Below are 13,901 nucleotides of genomic sequence, written 5' to 3' on the forward strand. Positions count from 1 at the left end.
GTGCTAAGGAAGGGCCCAAGTATAATTCAAACCTGGGCAAGCAGGCTGCAAACAAAATCACTGTGAGATAAATAGACATGCCTGGGAATTTTATTATGAGTTGTCTGGCAGTGCCTGCCTATAATGTAATTTTCCTTGTTCTGTCTCGGCAATAAAATCTTCACAGTGTCTAATATGACTCCATTTAGCTTTAATGTTTTCTGAGGTATGCCATTAGAAAAGTGTGGTTTATTTAATCGTGTTTGAGTCCTAAACATCTACTTGTTCTTTTGAAATCACAGACAAAAATTAATAGAAGGCAAGGAGAAGATGTGAGGTTCAGAAGCATTGATGCTTGCACAATTCACATTGGTTTGAAGCATCCTCGGTGCTTGAGCTGTGACTGTTCAGTGAAGTAAAATCAGCATGACGTTTTCCTCTGGGTTTTGAAACTGAGTCTTTTGCAGTCTTTCTGCAGATCAGGAATAGCTCTCTCAAAGCTGAGGTAGGAGAGGATGTCATTAAAAGACAGAATATAATTGAGCAGAAAGAGATTGAAAACTGATGGCAGGACCAAGGTCTCATGTCTTTTTAGGTCCCTGGAGGAATCAAGGAGAAATTGTTTATTGGAATGGTTTTGTTCCTTTTTGAGATATCCAACCCAAAACCTCTAAAAGAGCAGACACCTGATATCCCCAGTTAGACTTTTTTTCTTCTTGGGTTCCAAAGCATTCCCACTGTTATTAAGAAATGTTCATATTTTAAGCCCTATTTTGCCTCTGTGGAGGTGTGTTATTATTAGGAGTTCCCAGCATGTACTGTTACAGAGAGTCCTATTAATTTTGTTCCTCTGTACATGTAGGAATGGAGTATCTATGGCAATGCTTGTCAGCATCTGTGCTGGACCACATCCCATGCAACCAGATAGAGCCAGCAAGGACTCATTAGGCAACTTGGTCCTAGACACTGGCAATGTCATTGTGGCTTGATATAGAGCAGCAGATGTTATCCAGCAGCTGCAGGTTGAGGTCTCTGCTCTTCATTTTTTGGTTTTGAATTATAAGAGATCATTGGCAGTATTCATGGTCTTTGGATTTTCTTTCTCATACCCCAAAACAGTGCTATTGTTTTGCTGATGGTCTTTGGGTTCTGGACAGGGGCAGTGCATGGAGATAGTTGGATTTGATTTCATTTGATTTGATTTGGTTTCTGCCTTGGATTTGAGTTTGTCACCAAGTCAAGCATTATTCTTGGCAGATAGAGAACTGTAGGATTTATCCCCTGTGCATATTCCTTCAAAGATGCTCTGGTATGAGAGACTGCAGAATTCCTCTCTCTTTTCTTAGTCTATTAATGATACAGATGGACTGTGACTCTCCTTATAGACTTGGAGATTGAACAAGTCCTGCAGGCTCCAGTGAGAGGCTTCTGGTTGGATCTTGAACAGAATTGGGCTTCTTTGGTAGATTTGTGGCTTTGGCATGCATGATGTGGGGCTAATGGGATGGGGAGGGGGCTGATGCTGCATGGGAACAGTGAGCTCTGAGAACTATGTTGGTCCCATCACAGACACCAGCAAATATCCAGCACTGATCTGCTTGAAATGGAGGAGCAGGTGAGGGCTGAAAGGGTTCAGCTTTGCTTCAGTACTGCAGTTTGCACAGAGGCAGCAGAAGAACAGCTCTTGTTGTGGTTTCCCCACTGGGAAGAGGGGCTGGGTATGTGGGTCCTTGGCACTTGCCTCCCATGAGGGATGCGAAGAGCCTCACCAGGAGCCTCTCAGGATGCTGCAGTCCCAGAGCCATCCCGGCAGCAAAAGCACCAACTTACCTAGGAAGCATCAGATAGGTCACACGTGGCTCCACAGCCTTTGGTTCCTTGGCACTTCTGCTTCTTAAAGACATATCTTGGAGAACTATTGCTGGGTCTCAGAGGTGCACTGGTCAACAAACCCTGTGCATAGGGAAGATAAGGTACTTCCTCCAAGCACTTGGGAACTCCAGTGCATCGATATGTAACTTAGAGCTCTCCACTCTTAATTAGGCTGATAATCTTACCACTGGGCAGCTCTTTCTCTTGTCAGTGTAACTGTGGCTGTGGTGGAAACAGAAAGTAGTGTGTGATGACTCCTTTCGTTGTTGTGTAATGACTCCTTTCAGTGGTGCCCAAGAATATGATGAGGGACAACGGGCACAGACTGAAGCATAGAAGGTTCCGTCTGAATATGAGGAGAAACTTGTTTACTTTGAGGGTGACACAGCACTGGAACAGGCTGACCAGAGTGATTGTGGAGTCTCCTTCTCCGGAGACATTTAGAACCCACCTGGACACATTCCTGTGCGATCTGCTTTAGGTGAACCTGATTTAGCAGGCCGGTTGGACTAGATGATCTCCAGGGATCCCTTCCAACCCCAACTATTTTGTGATTCCATGATTCTGTGTGATGTAATTCTACCCAGGTGACCATTTGACACCAAAACAAAGATGTACAGTTGGTTTTGAATTAGAAATTCCTTGCACAAATGATGAGTTAAACAAGCTAACTCCAAATTTTGTCTCTGCTGCTGTAAACCTGAAGCAACTCCAAAGCTAGTTGGGGCCAAAGAGAATAAGAAAATCTGCATTTTGAAATGACTCAGCTTCTCATTCTGCTGGGGTTCAGCCTCAGCAGAAGGAAACTACAAAAATTATCAAGATGGCATTTCTCAACAGCTTTATTATAAATGTAATGGCATCCTTTTGGTGACTTCTGAGCTCTCCTTTAGCATCATTCATTTACATCATTATGTTACACCTCAGGCACATGACTGAGGATGAAGAGTGAACCACCTCTGAGCTACGAAGTGCTATGAAAGCCTAGCACGTGGAAAAGCCACATGTCTAATACAGAGAATGCATGTTTGACAAAACCTGTCAGAGAGAGGAAATTGAGAATGGTGCATTTCCCAAAACACACTGTATTGCTTTTTGCCTATATGGACAGTTTCTGCTTCTTAGGATGTAACCAGATTAACCTTGCTATTATTGCCCATCCGGATGCTGAGTCAGTTGTGTTCCCATGGCTGTGAAAGCGTCAGCTATAGGGAATGGGAAGGGCATGGGTTTCTGTGGTGATGGAGGTCATCAGAGTAGCTGAGTTAGAGTGCCAGGGTGCAGCTCTGGTAATTCTTACCCACACTTTCCAGATGCATTTATTTTAGGTATGAGGAATCTCCTCCATCTGTGTGATTTCAGCCACTACCTTAACACTGACTTCCTGAGATCTCCCCCTCCCTCCTGCCCTTCTTCCAATCTCCTGTCTCTGGTTCCCCCTCCTCTGCATTTCATCTCAACTGGTTTCCTGCTGGGTAAAATGCACATCCTCCTCTTTCTTCCCATTCCCTCCCTTCTCTCCCACTGTTGGCAGTTTTCCAATCCAGCAGCCTTGACCTTATCTCCAGTTCCTTCCATTTCCTCTCCTTCAGCTAACACTATTGGTGAACTCTGCCCATTTTCCTCTCCTCCATCCTCCAAAGGCTGGCCATGCATCCTGCTGGATGTGTTGTCATTTCTTGCCTGGCTGACGATAGTCCCCTCTTTTCTGGCCTCCTTTATGTGTGCCTCCGTGCAGGAAGCTGATAGGAATTTGACTGAAGCTTTTTGTTTTTAGTGAACCCCACTGAAACCAGTGGGAATGAAGCACCAACCCCCGTCTGTAAAATCTTGACTCTTTGTGTCTGGAAAGAGACTTTTCTAAGGGTGCAACTACACAAAAAGCACGAAGCATAATGGTAAACGTTAAGCCACCCTTAGCAGTGTGGCTAGTTTTACACATTGCATCCTACAGTTTAAAAGAGTGGGGGTGTTGGTGAGATCCTTGGTTGATCCCCACTTTCTTCACATGTACGTTTAGCCTTTTGTAGTACCAGTCTCACACGGTGGGGAGGTCCCTGTGGCTTGGGGCATAGTGGGCCAACAGTGTTGATCATTTGGTGCATTTGCCATTGTTGACGATTGCACTCAGCAATTTGGACATCTGTTTAAGTTGGCTGGGGTTTTGGCTTTTAAGCTAAGGGTCAAGGATCATGCCTGTTTTAGAAATGAAGTCATCTGTTACTGAAACTCCAATAGTGAGTTGTGGGTTTACCTTCTTTGCTGCATCCCTCATTCTTTAACTTGTTTCTCTTCTTCAGTCACTTCAGCTTTGCCTGTGCTCAGGTGGAGCTCAGGTGATTGCCCGTGCCCAATTTCAGTCATTTGTCTGAGAAGGAAGGTGACCCTTTGAATGTTTTTTGTGTGAAACAATACATCTAGTGCATCACTTGTGCTTGCAAGATTACTTTTATCTTATCAGTATGGTGATTGGTTAAGTATGATCAAGCTCTTTAGAAAACATTTCTCTCTAATCATGCTGGTTTCATTTGTATTCTGTAATAATTTTGAGAGTGATTAAGATCATGGAAATGCTTTGTAGCTCATTAGTGACTTCAGTTCTGTAATGAGAAGCTGCTGCTGCCTGTCATACAGGAGACCTCATGATCTACTCTAGTTTGGTCAGAAAACTATATTTAAAGTGTCAGCAGCAGGATCCAGCAGAATTACTTTTGTTTTGTCAGATTACTCTAACTCAGAAGAAATACTGGATGTTAGACCTTTGCTTGGTATTTCCTGTATTACTTCCAAAGACGACCGTAGGGAAATATCCATATCAAGTATGGTTCATGGCCGCAATATCCTGAATGTTCTGCTTTCAGTTGTCATGATCTTGGTCATTGATGGAAAGAAGGCAGCTTTCATGCCGAAGCCAGAGGAATTATGCATGCATTGGTGTCTTTGACCTGTGTGGGAGGCTGATCCTGGAAGGCCTCTGTTGCATTTACCAGCCCTGTGAGAAATTTGTAACCCATTTTTGCAGTCTTAAGTTGCAGCTGCAGACTGGGTGGCTCCAGTCCCTGGTGCTCTCTCCCCAGCCTCTGCCTTTTCTATGTGGCATTATGGATAGGATGGCTGAGGACATGTCCCCAGCTGGCCACAGCTCCAGTAAGCTGTAGCCTTCTGCCAGCAGGTCCAGAACCATGTCCAGCCTGTGAGCATCTCTCTGCTTTGGCAGTCTGTTAATGTCCTTGGAGAATTATTGGTGAGTTATGAAGTCTAATTTTCCTTTTTCTGGGATACCTGCCTCTCAGAAAGTTCTAGTATCAACAGCAACTCAGTTCATGAAGATCACTATTATGAGTAAATGACAGTTGGTCATGACATGGGTTAAGCACAGATCAGTGACCTGGGCATGAAAGGCTCCATGCCTTTCATGCCATTTTTGTCTGTAGGCTAATGTATTGGCACATCTTTTTCTTCAGTATATGCACATGGACACTGTCATGAGTTAAAAGGCTCCCACAGGTTAAAATATTTGGAAGAATGAGAGGTGGTGAAGTGCCCCTCTGCTGGTCCTCCTTTATGACACAACCAGCTTGCTGGCCTTGGCTTAAAAGGCAAAGTGATCAGATGGAGCATAAAACATGCTGTGTTTTCAAACGTGGAAAAGATGAGAATGGAGTGCCTCATGTGCTGTATGTGAAAACATTCCTGTGATGGTGCTACATGCCGCTCTGCCATCCTAATTTGCTTTCAGAGGCCTTCAGTATAATCATTCTTTGTGTTTCCTAAAGGATGTGAAGACTAAATACAAATTTGGTCAATGGTTTCATTGTTGATTTCTCCCACTGCTACAAAGCAATGCAAAAATATTAGGGACAGGCAGGGTGCATCTCGCTGAATGAAGATATTGTGTCTCTCATAATCCCAAGTCAGACGCCTTTAAAAAAGGAAAGCCCTATGAAAAATGCTTACAAGGCTGTTTGGACAGTAGAAATCTTTTGTAAAATGTAATTCGGCATCTTTCCCAATGGGATCCTACGTGCAGGAGGACTGGCCAGCATTTTGGAAACAAACCCAGCCAACATTAGGTTTGGACATCTGCTTGTTTCAAGGTTGCCTTCACAATTTTCTCTGTAGCTGAAGATTGGTACTTGATGTCGATGTGAAAATGTTGCCAGAAAAGCAATGAAGTTATGCCAACTGTTTCTCTCATGAATGCAGCTTCTTAGAAATGACCGCTTTATGCTGGAAAATCATCTTGTTTGCATTGCTCCCTTGGCTAGAATGATGAGAATTGTTTGATCTTGTCCTTCTGCAAACTTACCCTAAGTGAGCAAAAAGTGTTCCTTGAATCAATTTAGCTTTAAACCAGGGTGATCCCCTGCCTGAGTACATCTAGACTGACTGGTGGTAGGTTTAAATGGCATTAGATCAAGTGACTTGTGAGGAAGGGGTGGTGGCATCCTTTGTCTTTGCAAGTGGCTGAAGGGGATTGAATTTGAGAGAAGCTCATGCTCAAATTTTCTGGATATTTTCTTCCTCCTTGCTGAAATCACCAAAACGCAATTAAAGCGTATTTTCTCTTATTTCAACAGGGACCAGGTCGCATGACATCTGATCTTGCGTCTTCCCCTGCAGCAGGATATGTCCCTGTTGGTCAGAAGCCAGAGGCTGTTGTGCACGCTATGAAGGTAAGGATGCCGCACAGCACCATGTGGTGCAACAAACACCCACATGGCAGAACTGGACATTTGCTCTTCTTGTGGAAACACAACAGCTAGAAATAGAAAGTTAGTACTTAGGCAGATTATCAGTAACCAGCACCCGTATCACAAGGAATAATGATTTCTTCAAATAGTGGCAGAGTTAAACAAGGTCATGCATGACTACTTTTTTGGGTGGGAAGCCTCCAACAAAAGCTGCTGATGCTGAAGGTGCTGGTTACCCTTTCTGCTCATCAGTCGTGTGTAAACTAGGTCTCTGGGGTGAGAGCAGTGACAGAAATGCTGTTTTTAAAAGGGACACAGAAACTGCAGTTCCTATGTATGTTTTGTTATTGAAAATCCTACAGCAGTCTTCAAAAGATAAAGACTTTGTTTTATGTAAATACACAGTAAATCATGGGATCATACCCATGTACATATGTGTGTCATCAGTAGGGATTAAAGTCATGACCACTGGCAATAAAAACCATGGAACACTACTGGCTGAGTTGAAGGAGAAAACTTGCACTGTGATTTCACATCAATTCTCAAGTTCTAGTGACCACCCATTAACAGCAAAAATGTAATACCCTGGTGTTACATGTTTAACTAGTTAAGCAAGTTACTTCTGAGTATCTAAGGTACATAGGAGCACAAATCCTTTCCAACGTGCCATAGAGATGTCTGGAAAGTCTCTAACTAAATTAGGCTCTGTCTGGAATATACTGATTTATAGATTTGGATTTGCTGAAGCTGAAAAATTTTGTACAGTGTTAAAAAGGTTTCATCAAATCAAATCAAAGGGGGATTCCTGGGTGGCTACTCTGGAGCTCAGAGTCACAGCTGGAAAAAAGGTCCAGCAATGGCATCAGCGATAGCTTGGACTGTCCCAGACCTGGAGACTGGTGTTTACAAAGCTTTTTGCTTTGTACCTTTCCACGTGTGACAGCATAGGTGCTGCTCATAGCTTTGATATACAAGTTCCCCACATTTCGTAGTGTTTAGTGTTTTCAGCTTACTTTTTTGTGCCTGTCCAGAGTCTCTTGGCTCTAGGACAGATGTGGCAGGTGGTTGTGTAAAACCAACAAGTGTCAGGAGAAGCAGATGTGCAGCTGGCAAGGATGTTGGCTCCACTGGGCAGCTGTAAGAAACTGGGATGATATAGAGTGTCACTGTTTCTCAAGTAGTTAATCTTCTATGCATTTATGGTGTGTGAGGAATTACAAAAGGAAACACAAGTTTGGTTTGATTTGGATCAAATTTGAATTTAAATTATAAAAGATCCTTCAAGCTGAAAATCTTGATTTCTCAGTTTACTTGAGGCTTTTTACACCCAGATTATATAACTCTCATTGGATCTTAGAGAAGGGTTTAGAGAACCCACAGGGATTAAAAAATACCTTTGGTACAGTTTTTACTAGTTCCCAAAGGAGTCCTGACCACACAAGTGGCACTTCACTTGCCTGCGTATATTTTTCCTGTGTTTTCTAGAGAAGTTTCTTCTTTGCTTGTTGTGAATGGTTCTGTACTATCAGAAAGTTCTGCTCCATCCTGTACTTGTACTGTGCTCATGGGTGACATTTCTTCTGTGTTTGTATGCATATGGATCTGCTAAACTGATGTCTTGCAGAATGTTGCAGACTCATGTGATACCTTTTGTTTTTCTGACACTTTGTACTAATCCAGTTTCACTTGCATGTAATCATCCAAGCCCTCATGTAGTCCCAACTACTGCGGCTGGATTTTTCTTCCCAAACCTTGGAGTTCGTATCTTTCTGCTTCTGCTCTTCATTGCATTTTGTGAGGTGGTGGTGATGGAAAATATTAAGCAGGGATAAAAATATTTTTTAAGTTACAAGATCAAATGGTTAGAAATTGTTTATGAATACATTCTGGGGGGAAATTACGTTCCTATTTGCTTTAGGGGTTATAGGACTGAGTTTCTTAGTAAGGGCAGGAACATAAATGGTTTTAAGATGTGGTCTGATAAGCTTATGGAAAGGATGGGAAAATTAATGAGGAAGATTCTTGGAATCTGGAAATTAAGTTTGAGAGGTCTGGCACAGTGATGCACATAAAGGAGTTGAAAGGAAGTTGGCTGACTGGTTGGTTGTGCGTATTATTATTACTATTCCTCTACTTTAGCACTTTGTTGATCATTAGGAAGGGCTGGAAGAAGTTCTCTGCAGTTTCATGATTTGGCCGATGGAGTATGTGTTTCTGTCTTCAAAACCCTGGAAAGTACCACAGCTGGGGTCGGGAAGCAGGTGCCATAGCAGTCACATCTCACGGGGTATAAATGATCTCACATGATGTGTCCTGCTCACACACCTAGGATTAAAAATATTCTCACATTTGAAGCGAAGAGGAATTCTGTAGGTTAGTGTGGCAGGGAGGGATGAGAAGGTGTTTGTTTGTTTTTCCAACCTGTGGCTGATGTCCAGAGATCAGCTGGAAACTGAGAAGACTGAGGAACCTGGTCATGGTCTCAATCTCACCTCTTCCCTTCTTGTGGCTGTTGGTCTCCAGCCACAGACCTTAAACTGGGTAGAAGATAACGTTTTTGGCCACAGCATGCTGTAGCATATGGAGTAGGTCTTATTTGCACCCTGCAGGACTGAGTAGCTTTTCCAGTGCCAGCCCCTGCATGTGGGAAGCTGGATGCAGCAACCAGCTTAGACCTTCACCACCTGTGATACAGCTCATCACCTTTCCTTGAGGAGAAGGGAGCAGCCTGCAAACAAGACACATCAGATATTAGAAAAGGCCCTTCTTGGTTGTGTAAATGTCTTTATTGCTGTAGCAGGCTGGCTCCTTACCACAAGGAGAGGCGAGGCGAGATGGAAGTTGGCTTCGCTTGTGCTGTGGGCTGCTTGCAGGCAAGTCTGTCTAGAAGTGGTGTGGCTGTAGGGATGCAGCTCTGTGTCCAGGCAAAGGTCACTGAGGGACTGTGTACTCTGCATGGATCTGCAGGGCTTCTGGATTGCCTCTGTCTGCACCCATCTGTGTAATGTCCCCTGGGCTTCTTCCTTGGCTTTTTCTGGCAGCTGAACTCTAGCTATGTGCCTGCCATTTAGTGTAAGTTCATTCTTCCTTGAGTGTATTTAGGGATTTGCTTTATTTTTGCTTCTGAAATAGTTTTTGTTTATTTATGCCAACTAAATAAGGAGCAAGATGACAGGTTGGCACTCCTAACAGCTGTTTTTGCTAACGAGAATAAAAGGTACATATGCTACAGCTCAGTATCTCACTGAACATCAAAGCACTTTTCTTAGGAATTGAGCAAACCTGCTAAAGATGTGAGGAGGTGAAGAGGAGACAAGTGCAAGAGAGCAACATTTAGCTTATAACCCAGCTGCCCCCACAGCATCAGTCTGGACCTCTCCCATGTGCACAGAGCCATCGAACAGGTGATCAGTCTCTTCCACTGATCTTGGGTAAGGCAGGATTTGGCCCTCCCAAAACCAGGCAAAAGTCCTAGCAGAGCATATAGACTATTCCCTTGCTGAAGCAGGATGCTGTGTTCCCCAGTGCTTTGTCCAGTTGACTTATAAATCAATAAAATCGGTGAGGCTTGTACCCTTTGGAAAGCATCTCTCAATCTTAAAGTGCTTCCTGGTACAGAAACACCTCAACTTTCAACTCCCCTTCCAAGGCTTTAATGCAGTCATCGGGACTCTGATTCTTTTCTGTTTGTTTGTTTTTAAATATGCAGTGCATGGCTATACAGGGCCAGTGCAGCAAGTTAGGAGGTGGATGTGATGGACCGGGTGACTTTGAGGTGACACTGCCTCGGTCACAGATCTCAGTGCAGTCACGAGGGAGAACTAAATATACCCGAGCTATCCCTCACAGTTGATGTACGGGTAGGGAGAAAGCCAGACAAGCCAGAGTGCTCATTGAGAGTGAGATGCAGGTTGTCTTCAGGGGGTGGCGTCTTCAGGCAGATGAGCAGCGTTACCTGGCCCAGCCCCATTCCCCTGCACGGCGCATTGCCCTGTGCCCGCACAGAGCTGGCTGCTCTCACTGACTGGTGTTTGACCCAGAGAGTTCACATAGCACTGGTGTGTCTGCAAAGGGCCAAGTGCTGTTGGTGCAGCTTGATGGAGAGGAAAAAAGAGGATGATGTGAGCTGCTTCAAGCCTGGGCTACGTTTGTATGTTTTCTGTAGGCTCCTGGGTCGGGATATGTCAGAAAACACATGAGAATATACCCCAGTTTCTTAGATCTACACCAAATCCACAGTCCTTGAGCTTTAGCTGAGCCACAGACAATTCACGTGGGGGCACATCCGTAGTCCCCAGCAGTGTAATTGGAGGAACATTAACCTTCCAAACAGCTGAGGAGGCGCCTGGCAGGATCTGAGAATGGCTGCAGCTGGGTCAGCGCTAAGAGGCCTTCCTGTCTTTCTTCAGGAGGTGATTTCACTCTTCAGAGTGTATTTTTTTCCAGCATGGCTTTTACAGGGTAGGTTGTAGAGTTTTATCACCCCACATCGCTTTTTCCCATACTCGAGATGCTAACCTATCTTTACAAAGTGCCTACCCAGATGTGGGGTGGGCCTGGGGAGCAAGATGGTTTCCAGGATAAACAAGTCCCAAGTCACTCAAAAATGAAATACAACCATAACTTCCATCTGATCAGCTTTCAGCTCCAGCTCTGCCTCATGTATGTTAAAAGACATTTCCACTGAAAGAAATAGGCTGTGCTGTCTTTCCACACCTCCTGGACTAGGGAATACAGTTTCAGTGCAAATCATAGAAAAACAGTTACTTTTTGTCTGCTGGGACTCTTGTACCTGAAAGATTGATGGCTGGTGGAAGCAGAAGCTGGAGCTGATGTGATCTTTAACTAATCTAAACCATGGCTGTCCTTGACACTTGTCCTGCGGACACAGCCGGTGCGGAGCTGCCAGCCCAGCAGCCTGGCGCTCTGCACGGGGATGTGATCCTGCCGGCTGCTGCCTTTGCAGCCCAGCGTCGGGGGCACGCTGACTCCAGATGAGCGAGTTCGATGTGTGAGTCCAGCTGGATCAATAATTAATTCCCTCCTCTTTAGCAAAAAATAGATGCACTCTTTGTCAGCATGTACATGCTTTTTGCATCTCTTTTGCCCTTCCTCTCCTCTTAGAAAGGATGTAGATAATTCTTATTTGTGCAAAGATTGGTCCCAGCTATGTTGGTTAAACTAGCTGGTGCATTTTAGAAGTAGGTTAAGGGCCCTAGGAGAATGACCTAATTTTGTTCATAACGCAGTTGGAGTACAGCAGGATTGCTGTGCTGAGACAGACCCAGGGATAATCTACTCTGGTATCCCGTTTCGTGGGGCAATCGGTGCTGCATACGTCAGCAAAGGGTGAAACTCATGCTTGCTCTGCATCTAGCTCTGTGCTTCCCAAGGAGGTGTATGAATATTTAATGCGCACAAATACACCTGCTGTACAGATTTATATGTGTGCGGATGTATCGTGGTGAATAAGACCCCACGCTATTTGACGGCATTGGGTGGCTCCAGGGGCTGTGAGCCTGCACGCTGAGCTGACCACCTTGCTCATCAGTGGCAGAGCCCTGGGCGAGGTATGTAGGTCAGCACAGCTGCAGCAGCAAAATCTCAAGGCAGTTCTGCGCTGTGATATGCCCGACTCGTGCAACACTGCATCCAGAGAGGCTATCTGCATGAATGCGGATGTGATGGAGGAAGGTCCTGTGGGGTCTTGTGTCTCCAGAGAGAAGCAAAGGCAGCCTGTAGCCCCAGGCAGCCTCACCTCTGTGGTCAGGTGCTCTGCAGGGGTGGCCAGGATGGTGTGTGCCCCAGGGTGGGATGTGAGGAGCTGTGGATGGCTCCCAGGGGTGTGAGGTGTGGGCAGCATGTGGGGGGATGCAGCACCTGCATAGGTGTGCTGTGGCTTACCAGTGACACATGGCCTGGGGATTGGTGCTTGGGGAATATGTCTCCAAGTGCCATTTCAAAGAAAGTGGTTCGAAATCGGACTTCTTCCCTTTTCAAACATTGTCAACCTGAAATCTAAGAAATTAAGTCACAGGCAGGATGTTTCCACCATTTTTTCTTAGTATTTTCTTAGCTGTTTTCAAATGCATTTACTTGTCTTCCTATGGCAAATCTACAAATGTGGCCCAGCCACCAGTCTGGGTGTTGTTCAGGGGGCCCATGAACACACGCACTGGACGTCTCAGGTCTGGGGTGTCAGCTGGAGCTGTAACCTCTCTGTCTCTGCAAGGAAACGTGGCTCTTCTCAGACCTGGGAGCACCTGCTCTGAGATGCCCTCCAAGCTGCAGAGCAGAGCCTCCTTGGAGAGTCTCACTCACATCCTTCCTCCCCTTCTCCCTGGCCTTTTCAGGCTATTCCTATGCTTTTGCAGCCATGTCTCCATTTTTTGTAGTGCTTTCCTCCTGTTAATGTAATGGGAAAAGCCCTGTAGTCATGAGCGGGAGGGAAAGCAAAGGCGATGCCTCGCTCCTCCAGGCAGGGTGCTGCAGGCAGGTCCCTGGGCCTGTCACCAGGCAGGAGAGGAAAGACAGCAAAACGGAGGGGCTTGGGGAGGACCAGGCAGGCACCAGCTCTTTGTGTATATGACCTGTATTCATCAGTACTTGTACCAGCTGAACTCATGGAGCAGCTGGTAAACATCACCGTGTGGCCATGGCTGCAGCCCTGGGCAAGGGTGTGTGTGCAGGGGATGTGCCCATGTGCCAGCCATGGCCAAGGGCCACCTGTTCCCGTACCTTTATGGGGCATGTGCCGGGGGTGGTAATGGCTCAGACGGGGATTAAAGTGAAGCTCGGGAAGTCCAGGTGATTATCTCCATCTTCAGAAGGTGTCTGTGGCACAAGCAGAGGGTGACCCAGATTCATCACGGCACTCGGTGGGGATGTGCCTTCAGAGGGCTGCAGTCAGCATGCAGGGTCCTGGGAGGCAATACTGGTTTATTCCCTGCCCTGTTCCCATCTTCTTTGCAGCCTGACTGCATCCTGCTCAAAGAGGGAGTGGGTAAGAGCGAGAAATCAAATTGGGATCTCTAGTGCTAACAGCCAATCTCTTGCTTACTGTCATTGTGGGCCTCTACAGAGTTCCTTTAGAAACTAAATGGGTTAAAACAATTTTCAGCCAAAAGGGGAGTGAAATGAGCCATGTCTGTTAAAGACCTGAAAGTTCATGGCTGACTGCAAGCCACACACTTAAGCTGCAGATTGGGTAATACTCTGCTTTTCAGTGGTACAGCCTCTGTTTGCCTCTTTCCCTGATGGCTAAAACCCTGTTAGACCTAAAAGTCATTGGCCTGGGCTGACCGCAGTTGCCCCATGACTCAGATAAGTAGAAGGGAGTGGAGATACTCCTCTTGT

General features: G+C 45.5%; 1 protein-coding gene across 1 annotated transcript in view; it reads left to right on the forward strand.

Moving 5' to 3' along the window:
* The window catches only part of CCDC85C (coiled-coil domain containing 85C), a 113,138-nt gene that overhangs the window by 96,851 nt on the left and 2,386 nt on the right, over positions 1–13,901 (forward strand). The window contains exon 4 of the mRNA XM_080346082.1: positions 6,432–6,527. Coding sequence (XP_080202208.1) covers positions 6,432–6,527 — 96 coding nt within the window. The remainder of the gene's footprint in view (positions 1–6,431; positions 6,528–13,901) is intronic.

This window comes from Nesoenas mayeri (assembly GCF_963082525.1).
Source record: "Nesoenas mayeri genome assembly, chromosome: 5".
In the NCBI taxonomy this organism is placed as follows: domain Eukaryota; kingdom Metazoa; phylum Chordata; class Aves; order Columbiformes; family Columbidae; genus Nesoenas; species Nesoenas mayeri.